The 24,885-nt window shown below is 46.6% G+C and overlaps 1 protein-coding gene across 4 annotated transcripts in view; it reads right to left on the bottom strand.

Moving 5' to 3' along the window:
* The window catches only part of LOC147123467 (putative E3 ubiquitin-protein ligase HERC1), a 491,571-nt gene that overhangs the window by 82,544 nt on the left and 384,142 nt on the right, over positions 1-24,885 (bottom strand). For all 4 annotated transcript variants that reach the window (XM_085973371.1, XM_085973346.1, XM_085973361.1 and 1 more), the window contains 4 exons: positions 14,199-14,380; positions 13,604-13,759; positions 4,812-4,934; positions 3,604-3,706 (listed from right to left, as the gene is read on the bottom strand). In XM_085973371.1, coding sequence (XP_085829497.1) covers positions 3,604-3,706; positions 4,812-4,934; positions 13,604-13,759; positions 14,199-14,380 — 564 coding nt within the window. The remainder of the gene's footprint in view (positions 1-3,603; positions 3,707-4,811; positions 4,935-13,603; positions 13,760-14,198; positions 14,381-24,885) is intronic.

Below are 24,885 nucleotides of genomic sequence, written 5' to 3'. Positions count from 1 at the left end.
AGAAGCTCCACGAGTGTAACCACTTGTGACGGATAACAATCAAATAAGAACTTTCGAAGTACAAATTGTTTATGATACTTATGCGCTGTCAGTGCGACTAAATGCTGGAAGCCAAATGCAAAACAACAGGCAGAATGATTGATAAATTGAGGGCAAAATTACTGGTAAGGTGAGCTACCCATAGAACCAGAGACATTTACAGAAGGATTGATTTATTGCATCTTGCGGGCTCTTTGTAAAAGCAATCCAAAATTGATCCACCGAGTTGTTCTCTCCCCATAGCCGTGTATCTTCCTCTGCTTCAAATATTAATCAAGTTTTCCCCTAAAAGACACAATGGTCTCTGCCTCAACTATTCCCTGTGGCAAAGCATTCAATGCTCCAACAACCCTTCATAAAGAAATTTCTCCTAACCCCTCTCCTTACTCTCTTAGTGACAACTTTAAATCAATGATCCCTCCGACTCCCCAACGAAAGGTAATAGTCTTTTCTTATTCAGTCCAGCAAAAACCCTTCATAACTTTACAAATCTCTTTTAAATCGCCTTCTCTGTTCCAGTGGAAATAGTCCCAGTATCCCAAATCTCCTGTCATAACCAATGTTCCCTTTAATTCAAGATACAGTGCATGCACAGTTTTTACATTGAAAAGCTGGCTGCACGGGATCCCTGGAGCGTTGCGCAACTGCGCAGCTTAAAGGGAACATTGGTCATAACTAGTTTTTCATCTTTAATGTTCTTCCATCTTTGGTATTATCTAGGTAAATCTACATTGTACACTCTCTATGGCTTTAATGTCCTTTCTAAAATGAGGTGCCCCTTAAACTGCACACACACTACTCTAACTGAGGCCTAACAAATGCTTTGATCATTTCTGCTTTCTACTTGCACTCTATTCCCAGATTTGTGACCAATGGCCTACTCCTGCCCTGATTTCTTATGTTCTTATAGAATGAGGGGATCCAAGTACAAAATTTAAAAACTTCAAGTAGGATAGAAATTGGAAAAATATCACTTCTTTATAACGGATGCCAGAACACAAGACAATGCTCAGAAAAGGCAATTCAGTGCCTTAATCATAACTCCATCCAAAGACCATGTTCTATTATAATATAGACATCCTTTCCATACTACCTATTTTAAGAAAAATAATTTCCTTCGCCGACTACCATGAAAACACAAGAAAGCAGTTGTTCAATATTTTCCATAAATCGTAATCCCACTTAACATACATCAATCCAGCTCCTTTTTAAAGGGGCCAATAGATCCTGAATTAACCACAGGCGCCAATGGTATGTTCTCATTGCCTGTTCTGTGGGCAGGGGAAATGTTATTTCCAATTTTTATCCTAACGAAGTTTTTTAATTTTGTACTTGTGTCCTCTCATTCTATAAGAACAAAAGAAATAGGAGCAGGAGTAGGGCATTTGGCTCCTCAAGCCTGCTCCGCCATTCAAGATGATCATGGCTGATCTTCTAACTCATCTCTACTTTCCCGCCCTATTCCCATTTCCCTCGATTCCCTTAGTATCCAAAAATCTATCGATCTCTGTCTTGAATATACTCAACGACTGAGCCTCCACAGCCCTCCGGGGTAGAGAATTCCAAAGATTCACCACCCTCTGAGTGAAGAAATTTCTCCTCATCTCAGTCTTAAATGGCCGATCCCTTATTCTGAGACTGTAATCCCTGGTTCTAGACTCCCCAGCCAGGGGAAACATCCTCCCTGCATCTACCCTGTATTATATTAATTGTTCAAGAAAATTAACTTGCTTACTTTAACCTTATCTATATCTTTCATTATTTTGTAAGCCTATATCTTGTATCCCTTCATTCTTTTTCCAGCAAAAATAAGTTTAGTTGCTTGAGCCTTTAAAAAAAATAATTTTGTACCTTAATCCCTAGTATCATCTTGGTCACTCTTCTCTGAAGCTTTCTAACATAACTATATTTCTTTTGAAGTAGGGTGACCAAAAGTGCACCAAACCTAGGGGACGATTTTCCCACTGGAGGAGAGATGGAGGCGGGTTTCGGTTTGGGTGGGTTTGAAACCTGCCTCCACTGATAGTTTTCAAAATTGAGATTTTCCCATGACTGGCCACTTGATTTCAGGTGTGGGATGCCCTTGGTCAATTAGTGTTTTGGGACTGAAACCTGCCTCTGTTGACAGCACTTTTCCAGTCTGATTTTATGGCTTCTTGCTCCCTTGGCTCATTCTACAGCATTTCTGCCTATGCTGCACCACCTGCAACATATTTTGAGAAACCACTATGTCCAATTCCAAGGCAAGGACCTCCCCAAGGCTCTCGGATGAGGCACTGCAAATGTTGTTTGAGGGGGTGACAGCTAGCATGGAGGTGCTCTTCCACTCATCTGGGAGGAAGAGGCCAAAGAAACCTCTGTGGGTACAGCTGGCAAGGGATATAACCTCCAGATCTGTGTGCAGATTGGGAGAATGTTTATGTGTATTGATGAAATGCCATCCCTGTTCGAAAGCATTAAAATGATTTGAAGCCAAAATGTTGGCGTTATGGCATCTGTTCTTTCGCCTTAGGCAGCTCCACATTGCGGGCTCCGCCACACTTGCGTTGTCAGGTTGGTGGCCTGAGTGAAAGGCGGCCAGAGTCATGTCCATTGTCAATGATGTCCTAGGATGGAGCCAAGGATATGTGCCAACTTGGGCAACCTATGCAAATCTGGCCAGGATACGTTCATCTCTTGCATCCCGGGCAGCCATGTGCTCGTGTGCTGCCGCTGGTCGATACACCGGCGCTCTGACCTCCTCCTCCTCCTCATCTGAGGTCCATGCAGAAAGAAAACAATGGTTCCCATGCTGCTTGCAGATGCCTCCTTTGGGGAAGCGCTCATTGCAAGCGGAGAGAGGGTCTTCCAAGGAGGTCCCACAGTTGATTGATTCAAGCTGCAGCACCTCCGACTTCGGAAGGCCTTCTAAAAGTGCTCAGAGACCTTTCAAAGCCAAAGTCTGGCACCTGCATGTAATCCTTGATGCAATAAACAATGTCTTGTTAGACCTGCAGGTGTGAGGAGGCCACCCACGAGTCAACCTGCCAGGTTTACCTTGCGTGGTTTAGGAGGTGAGTGGAGCACGCCGAAATCCTCGAAAAATCACAAGGGCCTCTCAAAATAGGCTTAGAGAGACCCTTAACGAGCATTTAATGATCACAAGTATCTCTATGGCCAGCTGGAGGCGGGACCATTTCCCGACCTGCAAAACCGGCACCAGCAAAATCCCGCGGAGGCGGGTTCCAAACCCGTCCTCATTGAATCTGATTTTCCCGCTTTTCCCGCCTCCAAACCCACCTCCTCCGATAGCAGAAAATCGCCCATGTTTCAGAATTGGCCTCACCATTGATTTATATATTGTCAATATAACTTTCTGACTTTTAGTCCAATGCTTTCCAGATACACCCAGTACCGATATGCCTCATTGATAACTGTCTCACATCGAATTAAGTGGTTTCAGAGTACAATGAATCACCCCAAAAACTATTTACAGCCTCTGCTAATTTATAGCCTAAATGTTATATCAGTATTTTATTACTTACAATAACAGGACTGTACAGATGGGGAGATATAGAAAGGTACCTTGTCCAAAAGTGAATACATGTCCATCCTTCATTAGTACAACAGAAAACTGGGTACCACAAGCTACTTTCTTCACTCCTTTATTGCAAAGGCTTTCAATTTTCTGTGTGGTAAAAATCACAGTTAGTTGTAAATTATAATTAGAGATTAAACTTCCCACCACAGTCAATCAAAAACTGATTTAATTCTCAATTTAAGCAAAAGAATTAGTCCTAAAGACTCTCCAGTTCTCTATGTCCTGCAAATATGAGAGACTAACAAAAATGAGATCTCAAAAAAACTGACACGATAACCTAAAATCTCCAATACACATTAGGCACGACACAGTTCAAAGAGCGCAGTATTCAACATGACATATAGGCAATGGCGTTAATGGCTACATTTGAATTAATTTGTGAACAGTGACTTCATTCAAATCAAGCAACAACAGTTTCTAAATAATTCAGATGTAAAATAAGTAAATGCAATATATTGTTATACTATTTGGATGGGAAACTTGAACAAATGAGAAATAAAATATAAACTTTTGCTTCCAATTACTGAAGCAATTTTTTCATGCCCTATTTCAAGCTGTGCTTTTTTTTTAGCCAGGTTAATAAATTACAGCAGTTTGCACACTACAACCTCGCAGACTGTTGTGTATTTCCTAGCGAGACATAGCTTAGTCAAGTCAACAAACCTGGTGCCAAAACTATTGGTCATAGTGGTCTCGAGGTCCCACACAGGCCGTTCACCGGCTTTTACATAGAAGAAACTGCACATGTGCGAAAATTTGAATGGGCCGCGCAGCCAATTAAAGGGATCGCGCACGAAAAAAAAAGAGGGAACATTGGTCATAGCCCAGGCAGCAGTACGAATGGCCAAACCTACAAGCAAACCATGCCAAGAAATATTTCTCTACAACACCACTGGACAAACTCTTAATACTGGCTTTATATCACATACCGTGGTAACAGATATGTCAGAGGAAAGGAGTCAATTAATTCATTACCATTATTGGATGCTACACTGCACTAAAATATCTTAAGTTATGATAAATAAAAAGATCTTTCCAAAATTAGGCTAAATATATTGTAAATATTTTATTGTAAATACATAAGCTGGTATTGGTCACAGAATCACACAGAATCACCTATAAAGTAGGTAGAACATATGCCCTTTATGTAGGTGGTTAAGATAGAATGGTTGTTTATATGTTTTATTCTCACCTGGGGACAGCATTTAACAGTACAAGCTCCTAAACCCAGCTTGCCATAGTCTCCATCACCGAACGACCAGACTATCATTCCATCCGATGAGACAACGAGGGTGTGATTCAACCCACAGGCCACCTGAGGAAATAAAGGAAATCTCTAACTTTACTTTACAACAACATCTATGTGGAAATAGTTTGCGAATGAATAAATAATGCAGCCAACAATTAAACCTCTATACAGTGCTTCTCTTGTTCTTCAACAACCCCTGGAGCCTTTAATCACAACTGTCTTCAATGAAAATTAAATATTTGGCAATGAATGTATGTGAATGAGTTATGTTTTGAAACCTATTCTAGAAACATAGGAACAGGAATGGGCCATTCAGCCCCTCAGGCCTGTACTACCATTTAATTAGAGCATGGCTGATTTGTACCCCAACACTATTTACCCGCCTTTAGAATCATAGGGGGAAAAATTCAGTATTGCCCCGTTTGGAGCGCAATTATTAGCACCTGGCGCTAATTATCGCCTCCGACTGCAAACTTGGCTTTTATCGCCCCTGGAGGTGGTTGGAGCGCTAAATCAGGCGCTGCACACCATCTTAAGGCACAAAGGCCGAGGAGCGAGGCGCTACCTCAGAGCGCTGGCGAAGCTCATGTGATGTCAGTCAGCAATGGAACACAGACACAATGGGGCTGGCCAGTTCTTAAAGGGGAGGGTCGATCTTACTCTCCATCCACACCCTGCTCATTGCAGCCTTGTACCTCGGCCTGGAGAGACCTGTACATCAAATCTGCTGGAAAGAACAATGGAGAGGCCCAGGGAAAGAGCTCAGAGTGCAGCCCCCACAGTCTCTTCTAAATTGATACAAGGAAGGGCAAATCAAAATGAACCTGCAAAGTGCTGCTCAGTACCCAAAGCTCCTTCACACAGCATTGAATCTCCCCAGAAGTCTCTCTCTCTCAGAATGCGTGGTGCAAAAATGACACCAACAAAAAAATGCAGGAAGCGGTCACCTTTAAATAGCGCTCCCCCAGTCCCTTCCTGACTGCAAATCGCTCCCCTCAACCTGTCATTGCTAGCGGCAGGCAGTAAGGCAGGGGGCGCCACTCAATATCCAGTCCGGGGCGCGATGCACTGAACTGACGTCACGATCTGCCGGCGCAGGAGATCGTGGCGGTAGTGTTTAGCGCCGCCGAAAAATATCTAGTTAATTTCGTGAGCGGCGCAAACATCGCCGCGCACGGGCGCTAGTAGCTTTGCGCCCCATTAGCGCCCTCTTAAGGTGCTAACCAACTGAATTTTTCCCCCATAGAATAGAATCATAGAATCTTACAGCACAGGAGGTCATTTGGCCTGTTGTGCCTGTGCCGGCTCTTTGAAAGAGCTGTCCAAGTTAATCCCACACTCCAGCTTTTTCCCCATAACCCTGCAAATTAGTCCTCTTCAGTCCTTTTCTCCATATCCCTTGATGACCTTACCTAATCCCTGTCGATCTTGGTCTTGAAAATTTCAATTGACTCAGCATCCACAGCCTTCTGGGGGAGAGAATTCCACATTTCCACTACCTTTTGTGTGGAAAAAATGTTTCCTAATTTCACTCCTAAATGGTCTAGCTCTAATTTTAAGATTGTGCCACTTTGCTCTGGATTCTCCCACCAGAGGCAATAGCTTCCCTGCATATACTCTATCAAATCCTTTTATCATTTTAGACGTCTCAATTAGATCACCCCTCAACCATCTAAACTCAATGGAATATAAGCCAAGTTTATGCAACCTGTCCTCAATTTAACCCTTTATGCCCCGGTATTTCAGTAAATGTCCGCCGCATCCCCTCTAAGGCTAATATATTCTTCCTGAGGTGCGATGCCCAGAACTGAACAAAATACTCCAGATGATGTCTGACCAAGGCTGATGTTTTAAAGAGAGACAGGGAAGAAACTGTATGATTTGTGTCAGTCTCACCAACTCTTGTGAAATTCTTGATTGGCAACTGGTACTGACAGAGGCCCAGGAGCATGTCATCCTCTCTTTCAAGCCTCCTCATTCATTGAATACAGGTGAATAGGCTAATGTCCAAATATGGAGAAATTGCAGAAGAGTTTGGTGCCTTACAGTAACCATGAGAGAAACTGGTTCTTCCTCTTCCCCACCCTTTGTTCTGTACAAAGCTTTTGTACTGTTAAGACCATAAGAACTTAATAAATAGGAGCAGGTACAGGCATTCAGCCTTTCGAGCCTGCTCCGCCATTCAATAAGATCATGGCTGATGATTTACCTCAACTCCACTTTCCTGCACTATCCTCAGATCCTTGATTCCTTTAGTATCCAATAATCTATTGATCTCTGCCTTCAATATACTCAACGACTGAGCATCCAATGTCTTCTGGGGTAGAGAATTCCAATAATTCACAACCCTTTGAGTGAAGAAATTTCTCCTCATCTCAGTCCAAAATGGCCAACCCCTTTTTCTGAGACTGTGGCCCCTGGATCTAGACTCCCCAGTCATGGGAAACATCCTCCCAGCATCTACCCTGTCAAGGCCCTTAAGAATTTTAAGTGTTTCAATGAGATCATCCTCATTCTTCTAAACTCTAGGGAATATAGGCCTAGCCTACTCAAGCTCTCCTCATAGGACAATCACCCCCTCATCCCAGGAATCAGTCTAGTGAACCTTCGTTGCACTCCATCTAAGGCAAGTATATCCTTCCTTGGGTGAGAAGACCAAAACTGTACACAGTACTCCAGATGTGGTCTCACCAAGGCCCGATATAATTGCAGAAAGACTTCTTTACTCCTATACTCCAATCCCTTTGTAATAAAGGCTAATACACAATTTGCTTTCCTAATTGCTTGCTGTACTGCATGTTAACTTTCTGAGATTTGTGTACAAGGACACCCAGGTTCCTCTGAACACCAACATTTTCTAATCTCTCACCATTTAGAAAATATTCTATTTTTCTGACCAAAGTGGATAACTTCACATTTCTCCATGTTATATTCCATCTGCCCACTCACTTAACCTGTCTAAATCCTTTTGCAGCCTCCTTGTGTCCTCTTCACAGCTTACTTTGCCACCTAACTTTGTATCGTCAGTAAACTTGGAGACATTACCCTCGGTCACGTCATCTAAGTCATTAATATAGATTGTAAATAGCTGAGCCCCAAGCACTGATCCTTAAGGCACCTGACTAGTTACAGCCTGCCAACCCAAAAATAACCTGTTTATTCCTACTTTCTGTTTTCTGTCCATTAACCATGATATGCCTATCAATTAGTCCAATAAAAGGCGACGAGTTAAGAACGTAACTGAAGGTTTTTATTGGCTAAATAACAGAGCCCACCCTCGTGGGTGATCCGATCCAACAGGGAGGAATACTAGCCAGTCAGCTACCTTTATACCTGGGCAGGTAATGGGCGGAGTCGGAGGTGGTCAGCCCAGGTATAACAGTGCGACAAGAGGCGACCTCGTGTAGTGATGTGACAGTGAGAACAATATACAGTGATAACTATAACAGTGGTTTACCACAAACCAATCCTCAATCCATGCTAATATATTACCCCCAATCCCATGAGCCCTAATTATGTGTAATTACCTCTTGTGTGGCACCTTATTGAATGCTTTATGAAAATCCAAATACACTACATCCACTGGTTCCCCCTTATCTACCCTGCTAGTTACAACCTCAAAAAACTCTACAGATTCGTCAAACACGATTTCCCTTTCATAAATCCGTGTTGACTCTGCCCAATCATATTGTGATTTTCTAAGTGCCCTGTTACCACGTCCCTAATAATAGATTCTAGCATTTTCCCTACTACTGATGTCAGGTTAACTGGCCTATATATAGTTCCCCATTTTCTCTCGCCCTCCTTTCTTGAATAGCAGGATTACATTTGTTATCTTCCAATCCACGTGGACATTCTAAAATCTAGGGAATTCTGGAAGATCAAAACCAATGCATCCACTATCTCTGTAGCCACCTCTTTTAAAACCCTAGGCGTAGACCATCAGGTCCAGGGGATTTGTCGGCTTTTTGTCCCATTAATTTCTCTAGTACTATTTCTTTACTAATACTATTTTTTTTTAAGCTCCTTATTCTCACTAGACCCTTGGTTCCCCACTTTTTCCAGAATATTTTGTGTGTCTTCTACCATGAAGACAGATACAGGGGGCTAAAAATTGATATGGGGTGCCAACGTTGCCGGGGTGATACTTTTAGCCCCCCAGAAAAATTAGCACCCCAGCGCCAGAACTTCAGTGGTTGTGCCCCAAGAGGGAGGGATGTGGGGCACTACTGGAAGCGCCCCGCATCCCTCTTGGGGCACTGCGAGTCAATATCGCGGCGCTATGTGCTGCAGTATTGCAGGTCTTCCTCCCCTTCTTAAAGGGGAGGGGCCTTGCGCAGCATGACCCGGGGCCCAGCTGGGCCCCCAGGGATTGGGAGTGCCGGCAAAAGAGCCCAGCACTCAAGAGAAGTGCCGGGCTCTTGGAGCGCAGTCGGCACTCCGCGGGTGGGGTGGGGGGGGGCGTTCAGGAGGCCGGGGACGGGAGCGCAGGCAGGTGCTGGCAGGCAGCCAGCAACAAAAATGGCCGCCCCCGCACCTCGCCTTTAAATTGCGCCGCCCCGGCCGCAGGTAGGCCCCCCTGACCCCGTCGGACATTGCGTCCGGCGGTAAGTCAGGGGGCGCTCCCGAAGATCGCGGCTGGAGTGCTGCGCACGGCAATGACATCATCACTGGCAGTGCCGCGCGACGCCGCTAACCTCCCGCTGAATTTCGTGAGAGGCGTGGATGGTGTCGCGCCTGGGCGCTAGTTGCTTTGTGCCCCGAAGAGGATGCTAACGGGAGGCGCAAAGCAACCCAATTTTCCCCCCAAAGTATTTGGTTAATGTCTCTGCCATTTCCTTATTCCACATTATTTCCCCTGTCTCTGCCTGTAAAGGACCCATGTTTACTTTTGTTAATCTCTTTCTTTTTACATGCCTATAGAAGCTTTTGCCATCTGTTTATATGTCTCTTGCTAGTTTACCCTTGTATTCTATTTTCTCTCCATCAAATTCTTGGTCATCCTTTGCGGAATTCTAAAATCCTCCCAATCTAAGGCTTACTACTCTTTTTGGCAACATTATAAATCTCTTCCTTTAAACTAATTCTATCTTTCACTTCTCTTAGCCACGGTTAGACCACTTTTCCTGTGGGGTTTTTATTCACCAGTTACTACCACAAGTGGACCACACACCCCCTATAATCCAGATCGTATCTTTTAATGTGTAATACCCAGCATAACCTGGGGATCATAACAGAGAACCCTTGCTCCATATACTAGCGTTCTCTTCTCTCTACAGAAGGTGGACTGAAAAGCGGGGGGGTGGGTGGGGGGAAGGAGAAAAAAACAAGACAGTAAGAGCAAGAAAGAACAAACCTTCCCTTTTGGGTCTATGAGAGAGGGGTATTCAGCCCACCCAGCCCTCAATTAAAGGGACCATCCTAAGTGGAACATCCACTTGTTGAAATGGGGCAGGAGGCTCCCACGCATCTGTCTTAGCTAAGCCTAAGGCTGTGCAATTGGAATTGAACAATGCCTGGTTTCATGGCTACTACTTGGTGTCAGTTTTGGCTTGCTGGTAGCACTTTAACGTCAGAAGGTCATGGGTTCAAGTCGTGCTCCAGAGACTTGAGCGCATAATCTAGGCTGACACTTGAGGCCTCATGAGCCCAGTCAGGTAGACATAAAAGACCCCATGGCTCAATTCAACGAAGACCAGAGGAGTTCTCCCAATGTCTTGGCAATTATTTATCCCTCAACTAACATCACTAATGTAAGAAGTCACACAACACCAGGTTATAGTCCAACAGTTTTATTTGAAATCACAAGCTTTCGGAGCACTGCTCCTTAGTCAGGTGAAGTGGAGAGATGCCTATAGACACAGATTATATAGTCAGAGAATAATGCCAGATGATTAGAGGTAATCTTTCTAACTGCCATTTATCACACCTCGGCAGAGAGACAATCACAGCAATCAAAGGTGTGAATGGTGTCCAAACAGGTCAGTCAGGAAAACATTACATCAAAGAACAATGAGCTGGGGTCACAAGGGGTAAAATGTTGCAGATGCTGGGGTCTGTATGAAAAACAAAAAACAGACATAAAACATTTTCTTTGCTGGAAATCACAGCAGGTCCGCCGCATCTGTGTGGAGAGAACAAGCCAACGACGACTCGAGTCTGGATGACCCTACGTCAGATGGGGTTACATGTAGCGTGACATGAACCCAAGATCCCAGTTGAGGCCGTCCTCATGAGTGCGGAACTTGGCTATCAGTTTCTGCTCTACGATTTTGCGTTGTCGTGTGTCTCGAAGGCCGCCTTGGAGAATGCTTACCCGAAGATCGGAGGCTGAATGTCCTTGACTGCTGAAGTGTTCCCCGACTGGGAGGGAACACTCCTGCCTGGCGATTGTTGTGCGATGTCTGTTCATCCGTTGTCGCAGTGTCTACATGGTCTCGCCGACGTACCATGCTCCGGGGCATCCTTTCCTGCAACGTATGAGGTAGACAATGTTGGCCGAGTCACATGAGTATGTACCATGTACCTGGTGGGTGGTGTCCTCACGTGTGATGATGGTATCTGTGTTGCTGATCTGGCATGTCTTGCAGAGGTTGCCGTGGCAGGGTTGTGTGGTGTCGTGGTTGCTGTTCTCCTGAAAGCTGGGTAATTTGCTGCGAACGATGGTCTGTTTGAGGATAGGTGGCTGTTTGAAGGCACTGCGACAACGGATGAACGGACACCGCGCAACAATCGCCAGGCAGGAGTGTTCCTTCCCAGTCGGGGAACACTTCAGCAGTCAAGGACATTCAGCCTCCGATCTTCGGGTAAGCATTCTCCAAGGCGGCCTTCGAGACACACGACAACGCAAAATCGTAGAGCAGAAACTGATAGCCAAGTTCCGCACTCATGAGGACGGCCTCAACCGGGATCTTGGGTTCATGTCACGCTACATGTAACCCCACCTGACGTAGGGTCATCCAGACTCGAGTCGTCGTTGGCTTGTTCTCTCCACACAGATGCGGCCGGACCTGCTGTGATTTCCAGCAAAGAAAATGTTTTTTGTCTGTTTTTTGTTTTTCATACAGACCCCAGCATCTGCAACATTTTACCCCTTGTGACCCCACCTCATTGTTCTTTGATGTAATGTTTTCCTGACTGACCTGTTTGGACACCATTCACACCTCTGATTGCTGTGATTATCTCTCTGCCGAGGTGTGATAAATGGCAGTTAGAAAGATTACCTGTAATCATCTGGCATTATTCTCTGACTATATAATCTGTGTCTATAGGCATCTCTCCACTTCACCGGACGAAGGAGCAGCGCTCCGAAAGCTTATGATTTCAAATAAAACTGTTAGACTATAACCTGGTGTTGTGTGACTTCTTACATTTGTCCACCCCAGTCCAACACCAGCATCTCCACACCATAACATCACTAAAGCAGATGATCTGGTCATTTATTTCACTCCTGTTTGTGGAATTTTGCTGTGCGCTATGTGTATGGTACCATAGTGGTTATGTTACTGGACTAGTAATCCAGAGGCCTGGACTAATGATCCGGACGCGAGTTCAAATCCCACCTGGGGAATTTAAACTCAGTAATTTAATTAAATAAATCTAGAATTAAAAAGCTTGTATCAGAAATGGTGACCATGAAACTACTGGATTTTCGTAAAAACCCATCTGGTTCACTAAGGAAATCTGCCGTCCTTACCTGGTCTGGTCTACATGTGACTTCAGACCCACAGCAATGTGGCTGACTCTTAACTGCTCTCTGAAATGGCCTAGCAAGTCACTCAGTTGTACCAAACTGCTACAAAAAGTACTCACGAACTGCAGCAGTTCAAGGCGGCGGCTCACCAGCACCTTCTCAAGGGTAATTAGGGATGGGCAATAAATGCTGGTCTTGCCAGCGACGCCCACATCCCATGACCGAATAATTAAAAAAAACTTTGGATGCTGCATTTCCCTACATTACAGCAGTGACTACACTTCAAAAATATTTAATTGGCTGTGAAGCGCTTTGTGAGTTCCTGAGATTGTGAAAGGTGCTATAGAATTCTTTTACTACTACAACTATTACAACATGCATTTATGTGCCTTTAAAATGGAAAAAATGCCCCAAGACGTTGAAGAGGTCTAAGGAAAAAATGGACTCTAAACCAAAGGAGGAACTGTTAGGTGGGCTGACCAAAAGCTTGGTAAGAAAGGTGGGTTCTGACATGAATCTTGTCATTCATGTGGAAATGAATTATGAAATGATACTGGGTAGCCTGCTGGTGGCGCTGTCCAGGGAGAGTATAAATACTCAGGCATGGGCCCAGCTTGCTCAGGACATTCTTTAACAGGAACTAGTGAAGGACACAACTAGATCTCCATGTTGAAAAACAGTTGATTAAAGCCTTGTTTAATACCTAGACCAAGTGCCTAGTAGTTTTCTTACATCAGGTTCTAAGTAGGATCATGAAATGGAAGGAGGGTGAAGAGACTGAGGAGTTAAAGGAGCAAATTCCAGAGCATATCATATTATCAACTATTGCAGTCATGTTGCAGAAACAAGTGATCCATATTCATCTTACATGACTGAAAGCAGGATAAATGTTTCTACTTGACAAGCAGTGCACAGTAACCTGTATATCACAGGCTCCATCACAAGATTTAAAAACAAAGCATTTCTTCCTGCACCAAAGTAATACTATGCATGTGCACTTTATATTCATTCTATAGATCAAACAAATTCCAGATATCAGTACCTGTCCTATTGAATAATCCTCCAGTGCAGTCACCTTTTCAGGCAGCATTTTGTTAGACGTGCTCCGGAGACCCAACCGTCCATAATCTCCACTCCCGAATGTAAAGAGTTTTCCATCAACTGTTACCACAGCTGAATGTTTAAATCCACAAGAGAGCTAAACAGAAGGCAACACCATTTAGTTCAATTTCTTGGGAAGAACAGAATTGAAAATATTTCTTGAAACATTGTTCTATTTCCAAGTCTGCAAAAACTTTAATCAGTCTGATGGGTAATGGGCTGGAGTGTCATGCAGTGTTGCATGTAGGGTGAAGACATTTTTGCAATTCCTCACAAAATGAGCTCTGTTATCTCAGCCATGCTGTTGTGGAGGGGCCAGATATATCCACTTTGTGGGGGTGGGGGGGGGAAAAAGAGAAGAGAAACTCGAGGGAAGTTACTCCAGGCCACCCTTGCACAACCCTAGCATTAAAAGTAGGTCTGCACCCCACCCTCTCAGCCATGGATGGCAACTGATGTGAGTACCTGTAAGAAGAGGAAAAATAAAAAATAATGTTACTTCCTTCTTTTCATGGTGAGTGTAATAGTGTGTATACCTGCACTATGTCCTCTCCCTGTAGTGCCTCGATTTGCCGAGGTCTGCGTTGTCTTTCACTGTTTCCATGCCCGAGCTTTCCATAATCACCATCTCCCCAGCTGAAAACTTCCCCACTCTCAGTTAGAGCCATAGAATGACCATCTGATCCACATGAGGTGACTAACCGCGTCACAACATAACCTGGGAAAGAAACAGAACGATGAAGGGCATCTCTGGAACCAAAAGCAAGAAGACGGACAATCAGGAAACGTGGGATGCAACTGCTCTGATCAAAAAGACTATATATCCATAAATGTAATTAGGCACAAAGTAAAAATGTTTTGTACATTAAATTAAAAAACTGTACATTAGAATGTTTATTCAAACACTTGGAAACATAACATGCATTATGATTCCATGTATTTCTCCAATTCGATTTTATTTATCCCTCAACCAACATCACTAAAAACAGATTATCTGGTCATTATCACATTGTTGTTTGTGGGAGTTTGCTGTGCACAAATTGGCTGCCGCATTTCCCATATTACAACAGTGACTCCACCTCAAAACTACTTCATTGGCTGTAAAGCACTTTGAGATGTCCGGTGGTCGTGAAAGGCGCTATATAAATGCAAGTCTTTCTTTTCTATAACAAATTCAGAAATAGACTTTTTGACACTATTCCAGAAGCTATTTTCACATTTTTATAATTTCACCTTGGGTTCAGTGATTTAGCCCTCACTTCCTGTGGCCTAGAGGGTGCCCAAAATCAACGTCAGTTGTAGTGAGCTTGGGATTAAACAGAAAACCCACATTACTGTATTTCGCCTTACTAATTAGATCATGTACCTATACACCATCATCCTCAACTTCAGAAGGCGGTCGAATAGCAGTTCACTAGACTGTGGCCTAGGCTATAAGCTGCCAACATATTAGTAAATGGGTGTGATCAGACGGAAGGATGCATGGTCGATTCACAATAGAAGACAGAAAACAAAAGTCACATCTGCTTTTCTAAACTGCAACGTAAACCGGACCGGACACAACGGCCCAGACTTTAACGGGGAGGGTGTGGGGAAACACGGGGAAAACCAGTCAAGGCTGGGGACGTGGAGGCCTTGCTGATTTTAACGAAAGGGCCCTATTTAAATATAATGTTGCAGTCTCCTGCCTGACCAAGCTGGCCAAATTAACAGCCTGATCGGCGGGCGGGAACACAAACAAGCAGCAAGTGGCCGCAGCCGGGGTCCATGGGGACGGTCCCCGGCAGTTAGTGGGAGGTCTTGCCACGATCGTTAAGAGGAACTTGCCATGGTCGGGAGGGGTGGAGTTGCACTTGGGCAAGGGAGAACCAAGGCTTCCTTGTGAGGCCGGGAGGAGCACCCCAGGCCCTCATGAAAAGTAAATTGAAAACTTACCTTTTGGGCCTTTTCTGGCCCCAGGATATGGCTCCTGGCAGGTTTTGTCAGGATGGAAACTGGGTCGGTGGGGGTAACCGAGTTCCGTTATTTTAACTGCACCCTCCCGCCCGGTTTCCACCAGGTGGGGGAAATTAGAATCAAGTCCAAGGCCCCTGAATATTAACCTTTGTGGAATTTTTTGCGGACTCTCCACGAGAACTTTTTGGCCAATCTCCCCAGCCTTGACAGGTTTTCCCTGCGCTCCCCCACACCCTCCCCCGTTAATATCCTTGACGACTTTGGACAAGCTAGGCTGAGAAATACGTTCAAAAATTTGACCAGGAGAAAGGAAATTTAAATATATGTCTAATAAAAAGAGCTGCCAATCAAACTTATAAACAAACAAAACCCATAAGATATTTGCATTTGAATTGAATGTGTTTGTCCTCCTTTGGATGCCTGACTAGCCCGAAGGTCGATTTCCTGTGGTTTTATGCATCAAAACAAACTGGACTATTTTCTGTGAATGAGCCTAGTTTTTAACTCCATATGTATCATGACAGAAAGAATGAAGCCAATACAATGATGCATCATTGGTTAAAAATGCTTCCGTTTGTCACAGTTAAACAAGCATGTCTCAAAATTAGCAATATCAGCCACCGGCACAGCCTTGGAATGTAGGTTTATCAAATGAAGGAATAATACACCGCCGTACTTGTGAATTATCATTGGTTCTGTTTAGCTGATATTTGGCAGATAACCAAAGATCAGGACACAATGGTAAAAAGTTCTGTGGAGGTTTCACACATTTTCCTAGTTCATTTGCAAGAACTTCATCATTGGGAATGTTTATGTACTATTATTTATCCTAACCGTTTATAGTGATTGTTAAATATAATGTACATTTATATGACACCATTAATGTAAAAAACCATCTCAAGGTGCTTCAGAGATTAATTTAAAAAATGGACAGTGCCAAAGATGGAAATATTAGGAGGGATAAGTCATAAAGTCATAGAGTTATACAGCACAGAAAGAGGCCCTTCAGCCCATCGTGTCCACGCCGGCCATCAAGCCCCGGTCTATTCTAATCCCATTTCCCAGCACTTGGTCCGTAGCCTTGTATGCTATGGCGTTTCAAGTGCTCATCTAAATGCTTCTTGAATGTTATGAGGATTCCTGCCTCTACCACCCTTTCAGGCAGTGAGTTCCAGATTCTAACCACCCTCTGGGTGAAAAAGTTTTTCCTCAAATCCCCTCTAAACCTCCTGCCCCTTACCTTGAAACTATGCCCCCTGGTTATTGACCCCTCTGCTAAGGGGAAAAGTTCCTTTCTATCTACCCTATCTATGCCCCTCATAATTTTGTACACCTCAATCAGGTCCCCCCTCAGCCTTCTCTGCTCCAAGGAAAACAACCCCAGCCTGTCCAGTCTCTCTTCATAGCTGAAGCGCTCCAGCCCAGGTAACATCCTGGTGAATCTCCTCTGCACCCTCTCCAATGCAATCACATCTTTCCTATAGTGTGGCGACCAGAACTGCACACAGTATTCCAGCTGTGGCCTAACTAGTGTTTTGTACAGCTCCATCATAACCTCCCTGCTCTTATATTCTATGCCTCGGCTAATGAAGGCAAGTATCCCATATGCCTTTTTAACCACCTTATCTACCTGTCCTGCTGCCTTCAGGGATCTATGTACATGCACACCAGGTCCCTTTGATCCTCTGTCCTTCCTAAGGTCCTACCATTCATTGTGTATTCCCTTGCCTTGTTAGTCCTCCTAAAATGCATCACCTCGCACTTTTCAGGGTTAAATTCCATTTGCCACTGTTCTGCCTAATGATGACTAAAAGCTTGGTCAAAGAGGGAGGTTTTAAGGATCGTCCTTAAAGGAGAGGAGGGAGGTGGTGAGGTGGAGGGGTTTAAGGATGGAATTTCAGAGGGTGGGGCCTAGATGACTAAAAGCACGACTGCCAATGGTCGGGTGAAAGCAGGGGGCATGCACAACAAGCCAGAGTCAGAGGAATGGAGAGTTCTGGGAGCAGAGTTGTAGGGCTAGAGAAGGTTACAGAAATATGGAGGGCAGGGCCATGAAAGGAGATCGGGGGGGGGGGGGGGGAGGAGTGGAGGAGAAGGATTGGCACAATGTAGGGAGGGAAGCTGGTTAAGTTTGGGGGGCTGGGGGGCGGTGGGAGAGCACTCCTGCTCCTCCTGGCCCACAAGCAATGCTGTAAAGGCACTTAAGCTGATGGATCTGGCCCTCCTCGCCTCTCTTCAGCTGCAGGTTTCCTGAGCCCTGGGAAACCCGGCCCACAGGCGTTAAAAGTAAAATTGGTTAAATCTGAGGCACGCAGCCTCATTAAAATATTTAAATGAAGCTCTCCCAATGCGAGTTCAAGTTAATTGCCCACCCCGCCCTCCCCAACTGCTCCCATTAAAATGAGTGTGTTGGAAGTGGGATTTGAATTTTTAACCTTTCGAACCAGTTACCCCCACCCCTCCAATGTTCGCGGATGATGTCGCCAAGGGAAAGCATGAAGCGCAGGGACAGATCCTTGGGGTACTCCAGAGATAATGGTGCAGGGGCAGGAAGATGGAGGAAGCAGGTGAGATGGGACTAAGTAAATAGTTGGTAGTGGAGAAAAAAAGACCGGGGCTATCTTTGCTCCCCAGGATGATCCTGGAGTTGTGGGTAGTGTTGGCAGAGGAAAGTGAGGCCCGATAGCACTTGATATGGTCTAGCCAATCTGATAATGGATGGCTAAACCAGTTATGTTCCAGATACGCTCAAGTCTGTACCCTTTGAACTTGAGGAAACAAAGCTGGGGACCATACTAGGGATATCAACCGGGACTGGAGAGAGTAAAGGTTTTTCTGGGGACAAGGGCATGGGTAAGCAAATCAACAGTATTGTGACGAGTGGAGGGCTAAAGGCTAGGGAATTGGGAGTTTGAAAGTACATTATTGGTTGATGGTGAGTGTCTTTTCCAGGGCAGATGCAGCGAGGAAGTGGGGGTGGAAGGAGGATGTGCATAGTGAGGTATACAAGTGCATAACAGATGGGCCTAGAAATTCGGTAGGCTTAGCGCCGCATTTGAGGCGCTAGAGGGCCTAGCGCCGGAGTTATGGCCAGTTGAGAAATTCCCTGGGGCCCTAAATCGGCGTTGCACCGGTAGCGCTGCGCCGGCACCGATGACGTCATCGGTGTGCGCAGCGTCCCGGTTGCCGTGGTAACCCGGCCCCAAGCCGAAATTCAGTTGCGCCCGCCTCGCCCGTGGCAGGCGCAACTAAGACTCTGGCAACAGAGTCTTCCCCCAGTGTGCACCGGCGCATAAAGGTGGAGCGGCGGCCGGCCGCATTCCCGGCGGCCGCCTGCCCGCACCTCCCTTCCCGGACTCCTGCATTCCCCCCCGCGGCCCTGATCAGTGTCTGATGCGAGCCCGGCACTTCCCCGAGGTGCCGGGCTCAGATGTCGGGTCAATCCGCCGGACAGTTGTCGGCTGCAGGCAGCTCCTCCTTAACAGGAGGAGGAGGCCTGCAGTTCCCCCGCCTGCCGCACCGCATCGGGTGCCGCAGCGGGGGATTAGCGCCGGGAAACCCAAGTTCACGCCCGTTTTGAGGCGCTAAAGGAGGGTTTTAGCGCCCGCCGCCGTCTGGGCCCAGCGCACCCGAATTTTCGTCGCGCGCTGCCGCATTACCGCTGGCGCAAACTTTCTGGCGCTACAGCCCTGGCAAGACCAAAACCCAATTTCTAGGCCATGATATTTCGATTGTTCTTCCACACAACCTAGCTAACAGATCAAAGGTGTTAGAAGAATCTGTCTAGATACATAAGCCTAGAAATTGGGTTGGGGCGCCAAAGTGGCGCAAAAGTCGGCGGAGCGCAGGATTTAGCGCAGCGATCGGAGTGATACCGATCGCCAGATATTCAGTTTCATTGCCCCTCGAGGGACACGGGGCGAGGCTCGAGGCGCTCCACGTCCCTCTTAGGGCGCTGAAACTGATTATCACAGTGCAATGTGCCGCAGCGCCACACGCTGCGGTACTGCAGGCCTTCCTCCCACTGTTAAGGGGGAGGTGCCTGCAACAGTGCGAGCCCCGATCGCGAGTGCCGGCAAATGAGCCCGACACCAAGGAGAAGTGCCGGGCTCTCGGGAAACAGCCGGCAATGCCGCGGGGGGCGTTAGGAGGCCGGGGATGGAGGTGCTGGCAGGCGGCCGCCGGAAAAGCGGCTGCCCCGCACCTCCACCGTAACTTGCGCCGCTGCCGGCACAGTAAGGCCCCGTGAACCGGGCGCGGGTAGCGAGTGGCGCAACTGCGCCGTTCGCTACCAAATATCGTGAACGGGGCACGAATGGGGCGCTGCGCACACCGATGACGTCATCGGTGGCGGCGCAGCGCAAATGCCTAACGCCACCATTAGCGCCCCTACTGAATATCGCCGGAGACGCAGCCAGTGGCGCTACAGCCACTGACTGCCTCTTTAGGCGCTAACAGGTGGCGCTACTCACCCAATTTCTCCCCCATAGAATCTACAGCACAGAAACAGGCCATTTGGTCCAACTGGTCTATGCTAGTGTTTATACTCCACATGAGCCTCCTTCCACTCTAGTTACCTCTTCCACAGCTTGTCCCCATATCCCTCTAGTCCCTTCTCTCATGTACATATCAAGCCTCATCTTAAACGTGCCAATGCTATCTGCTTCACCTACTCCATGGGGTAGCGATTTCCACATTGTCACGACTCTATAAATAAATTGCTCCTAAATTCTTCATTTAATCTATTAGTGGCTATCTTATATTTATGCCCCCTGGTACTGGACTCACCAACGATGGAAACAGTTCCTCCACGTCAACCCCTTCATAATTTTAAAGTCCTCTATCAAGTCTCCCCTTCGTCTTCTGTTTTCCAGAGAAAAGAGCCCCAGCCTGTTCAAGTTTTCATGATAGTTACATTCTTTCAATTCTGGTAACATCCTTGTAAATCTTTTCTGCTCTGTCTCCAGTGCTTCAATAACCTTTCTGTCATATGAAAACCAGAACTGCACACAATTCTCAAGTGTGGTCTCACCAATTTCCTCTTTGCCTTCCTGATTCTTTTTTTTAAATTCAAAGACATTCTCGGGATATGGGCATTGCTAGCAAGGCCAGCATTTATTGCATATCCCTAGTTGTCCTTGAGAAGATGATGGTGAGCCACCTTCTTGAAACGCTGCAGTCCATGTGGTGAAGGTACTCCCATGGTGCTGTTAGGTAGGGAGTTCCAGGATTTTGGCCCAGCGACGATGACGGAATGTCGATATAACTGCAAGTCTTGATAGTGTGCAACTTGGAGGAGACCTTGGAGGTGATGGTGATCCCATGCACCTGCTGCCCTTGTCCTTCTAGGTGGTGGAGGTCGTGGCTTTGGGAGGTGCTGTAGAAGAAGCCTTGGTGAGGTGCTGCAGTGCATCCTGTAGATAGTACACACTGCAGCCACGTTGTGTTGGTGGTGGAGGGAAGTGGATGTTTATGGTGATGGGTGGGCTGCCGATCAAGCAAACTTTGAGACTATTCAGGTCATTTTACTAGGGAACCAGGTTCATTATCAAGTTACTAAACTTTTAGCAGGGTTACTGAAATTTCAGCATCTGAGGCATTGCCGGACTGTTTTCATGGTCTATTTTGAAAGGAAGGTTCCAATTAATTTATTCTGTAGACAATTTACCTAACCAATAGTTGTGTGATTCACATTTTTTCCAGGAAAGTTAATAAATTATTGTAATTGGAAGCAAAGTGGATTAGTGCCATCAATTACAGATTACTGTGGATTATTCTTACTCCTACAATGAACACATGAGAATAATATTGGGGAATTCAGAGATTATCAGAATGTTAAGTGACTGCATTACTGCCAGTAAAACACACACAGGTAACTGCAATTTTTTTATCTTATGCATAGAAGTGACAAAATCACACTGGTGCAAAAATCATATATATGAATTGCTTACATGACAAGAGCAGCAATACAGCACAACCTGGGTAAAAGTTACATTTATGCATATAGCCACCAGGACATTGAGGCTCAGTATCATAACGTGGTCTTGATGTCTCAAGGTGACTTCAAATATCTAATATTCCTTAGCTTTACAATTTTGCCCATGGAACGAGGATTGCCAATTTAACAATGATAATGAAGGAAATGTTTATGTCTTCATATTCCTTTCCTAATAGGTATAAAGAGGCTGCATTGAGGCAAGCTGTCTGCTGTTAAAGTAAAATTGTACTTAAACTAGTCTATGCCTTCAAGGCCAAAAAGTTAATGCTGTAAATGGGCAAATCCTACGATCTTTAGAGGCTAATTGATGTTGCTGAGGGACATTTGCCCTTGATTAGTAACTGCTTGGAAACCCCATGCTCCTGCCCTCCGGGGGTAGGCCAGATTGTCAAGGTCAGAAGAACTAGCAGGAAAAAAATGGTGTTCTGGTTTCAAAAATGGTGCTTTCTCATTGGTCAGTTCCCTAGTTGCAAGTGTGAAACAATCTTTCCATGTGTGACACTTGGAAGTATAACAGGCAGATGAGACACAAGGCTTTCATTGCATGTATATAAATAATTTCTGAGTAGTGCATTTCACATATTTAGTCTTGTGTGACGGAGCCACTAAGGGACTCCGATCAATTGTATATAATTCCCTTTAATAATATGTTAACGACAGCCTGAGTCTGTATCTTTGTTTTCACTGTTTACTTGTACAGAGCGCGATCACTTTAATAGCGTGGGTAAATGCGATGACGTCACGCCGTTCATCACGTGATCCCCCACCGGCGGGAAAAGCGTGATGACGTCATGACGTCAGCCACGGGACCGCCCAAGCAGTCCTCATGGAGCCTCCGAACTGATAGACCTATAATCGATGTTCTCCTGTAGTTATCCGTTAAATTCTGTTAGTTTTCATTAAACCTCGTTTATTTGATCGCCTGAGTGGACCTCAGTCTTTTGGATAGGAACTAGACATTCCTACATTGGTGACCCCGACTTTTGCGAACAGTTTTCGTAGAAGTTACTGAACATGGAATCGAACGCCGTTGCTTTGAAGCTACCACAGTTCTGGGAGCAACAGCCAGCCGCATGGTTCATCCAGGCTGAAGCCCAGTTCGCAATCAGGAACATCGTTGTGGATCAGAACCGTTACTATTACGTGGTCTCCGCCCTCGACAGCGCCACAGCCTCGCGGATCATCATCCTGCTTGGTAATCCACCAGAAGATCGCAAGTATGAAACGATAAAGGCGCGGTTGTTGCAGGTCTTCGGGCTCACGAAGTCGGAGCGCGCCCACCGGCTGCTCAATATGCCCGGCCTCGGGGACTCCAAGCCGTCCGAGCTCATGAGCCAAATGCTCACGCTCCTGGGCTCCGAGCCGGAATGCTTCCTCTTCAGGGAGCTATTCCTCAGCCAGCTACCAGAGCAAGTTCAGGCTGCCCTAGCCAGGTCGGAAGTCACAGACTGCGCAGAGCTGGCTGCCGAAGCAGACAAGATTTTTGCGGTGACACAGCAGTACTGCGCTGCCACGAGGCGCCCATCCCCCACAGATGCTGCTCCAGCCCCTCAACCTGCGGGGTTGTGCTTCTACCACGCCCGTTTTGGCGCAAAAGCAAGATGCTGCCGCCCTCCCTGCAGCTTTTCGCTCAAAAAAAAAAAACAGCAGCTACCCTGTCGAAAGAGGACCGGTTATAACGAGCGCCCCGCGGCTGCGATGGCAATCGGTAATTCGGCAAAACTCCTCTTCATCACGACTCCCTATCTGGTCGACGTTTCCTCTGCGACACCGGGGCGCAGTGTAGCATCCTACCCGCTTCAAATCTTGATCTACAAGTCAGGGGGCACGGCCCCTCCCTCCAGGCGGCTGGCGGGGCCATTTGGACCTTCGGAAGACGGCGGGTCCAGGTGTGTTTCGGCGGCCAGTGGTTTTACTGGGATTTCATCACGGCCAAAGTCTCTCAAGCCATCCTCGGGGCGGATTTTTTGTGCGCCAACGGCCTCCTGGTGGATGTACGGCACCGCCGGTTGATCAATGCGGTCACTTTTCACTCCATCCCGTGCCACCGCGGTAACACCGTGTCGCACACTGTCTCCTGTGCGTTCCCACCGCCGGATGACTTCACTCGCCTCCTCGGAGACTTCCCAGACCTGACCAGACCCACTTTCTCTTCCACAGCCACGAAACATGGTGTCGAACATCACTACTACTGGCTCCCCGGTCTACGCACGGGGCCCGGCGCCTCGAACCTGGCAAGCTCGCGGCTGCGAAAGCGGAGTTCGACACGATGGAGCGGCTAGGGATTATTCGCCGGTCGAACAGTCCCTAGTGTTCGCCTCTCTACATTGTTCCGAAACCTGGCGGCGATTACCGACGCCTGAATGACGCCACTACTCCTGATCGGTACCCGATCCCTCATATTCAGGATTTCTCTGCCCATTTGGCGGGAAATACCATTTTTTCCAAAAGTCGACCTTCTCCGTGGCTACCACCAGGTCCCCGTACACCCGCAAGACGTCCCGAAAACTGCAGTCATCACCCCATTCGGCCTGTTTGAATTTCTGCGGATGCCGTTTGGATTGAAGAATGCTGCACAGGCTTTCCAGCGCTTGATGGACTCCGTGCTTCGGGACCTTTCGTCTACCTCGACGACATTCTCATCGCCAGCCCTAATAAAGAGGAGCACATATGCCATTTGCGCACCCTCTTTAGACGCCTCAGTCAACACGGCTTGATCATCAACCCGGCCAAGTGCCAGTTCGGCCTGCAGCAGATTGATTTCTTAGGCCATCGCATCACATCAGACGGCGCAATTCCCCTGCAAACGAAGGTGGAGGCAGTTACTTTGTTCCCGCGCCCGCAGACCGTCAAGACCCTGCAGGAGTTCCTCGGGATGGTAAATTTTTATCACCGGTTCGTCCCTAATGCAGCTCAGTTCATGCAGCCCCTGTACAAGGCCCTCAAGGGCAACTCCGGCAAGGATCCGATTAGCTGGACGGTCGACATGGACCGGGCGTTCGTCGACACAAAAGGCGCTTTAGCCAACGCAACCATGCTGGCGCACCCGCTGCCAGGTGCCACCATCACCCTTACCACCGACGCATCAGACTACGCCATCGGTGCAGTGCAGGAACAGTGGGTGCATGGGACGTGGCAACCGCTGGCGTTTTTCAGCCGTCAACTACGGCAAAACGAATGGAAGTACAGCACGTTCGACCGGGAGTTGCTGGCCCTTTTTCTGGCCATCCGCCATTTTCGGTTCTTGCTAGAGGGACGTCTGTTCATGG

Source organism: Somniosus microcephalus, chromosome 2 (assembly GCF_052327205.1).
Source record: "Somniosus microcephalus isolate GS21.2 chromosome 2, FLI_Smic_1.0, whole genome shotgun sequence".
Taxonomy (NCBI): domain Eukaryota; kingdom Metazoa; phylum Chordata; class Chondrichthyes; order Squaliformes; family Somniosidae; genus Somniosus; species Somniosus microcephalus.
This window is presented reverse-complemented; position numbering and strand designations above follow the sequence as displayed.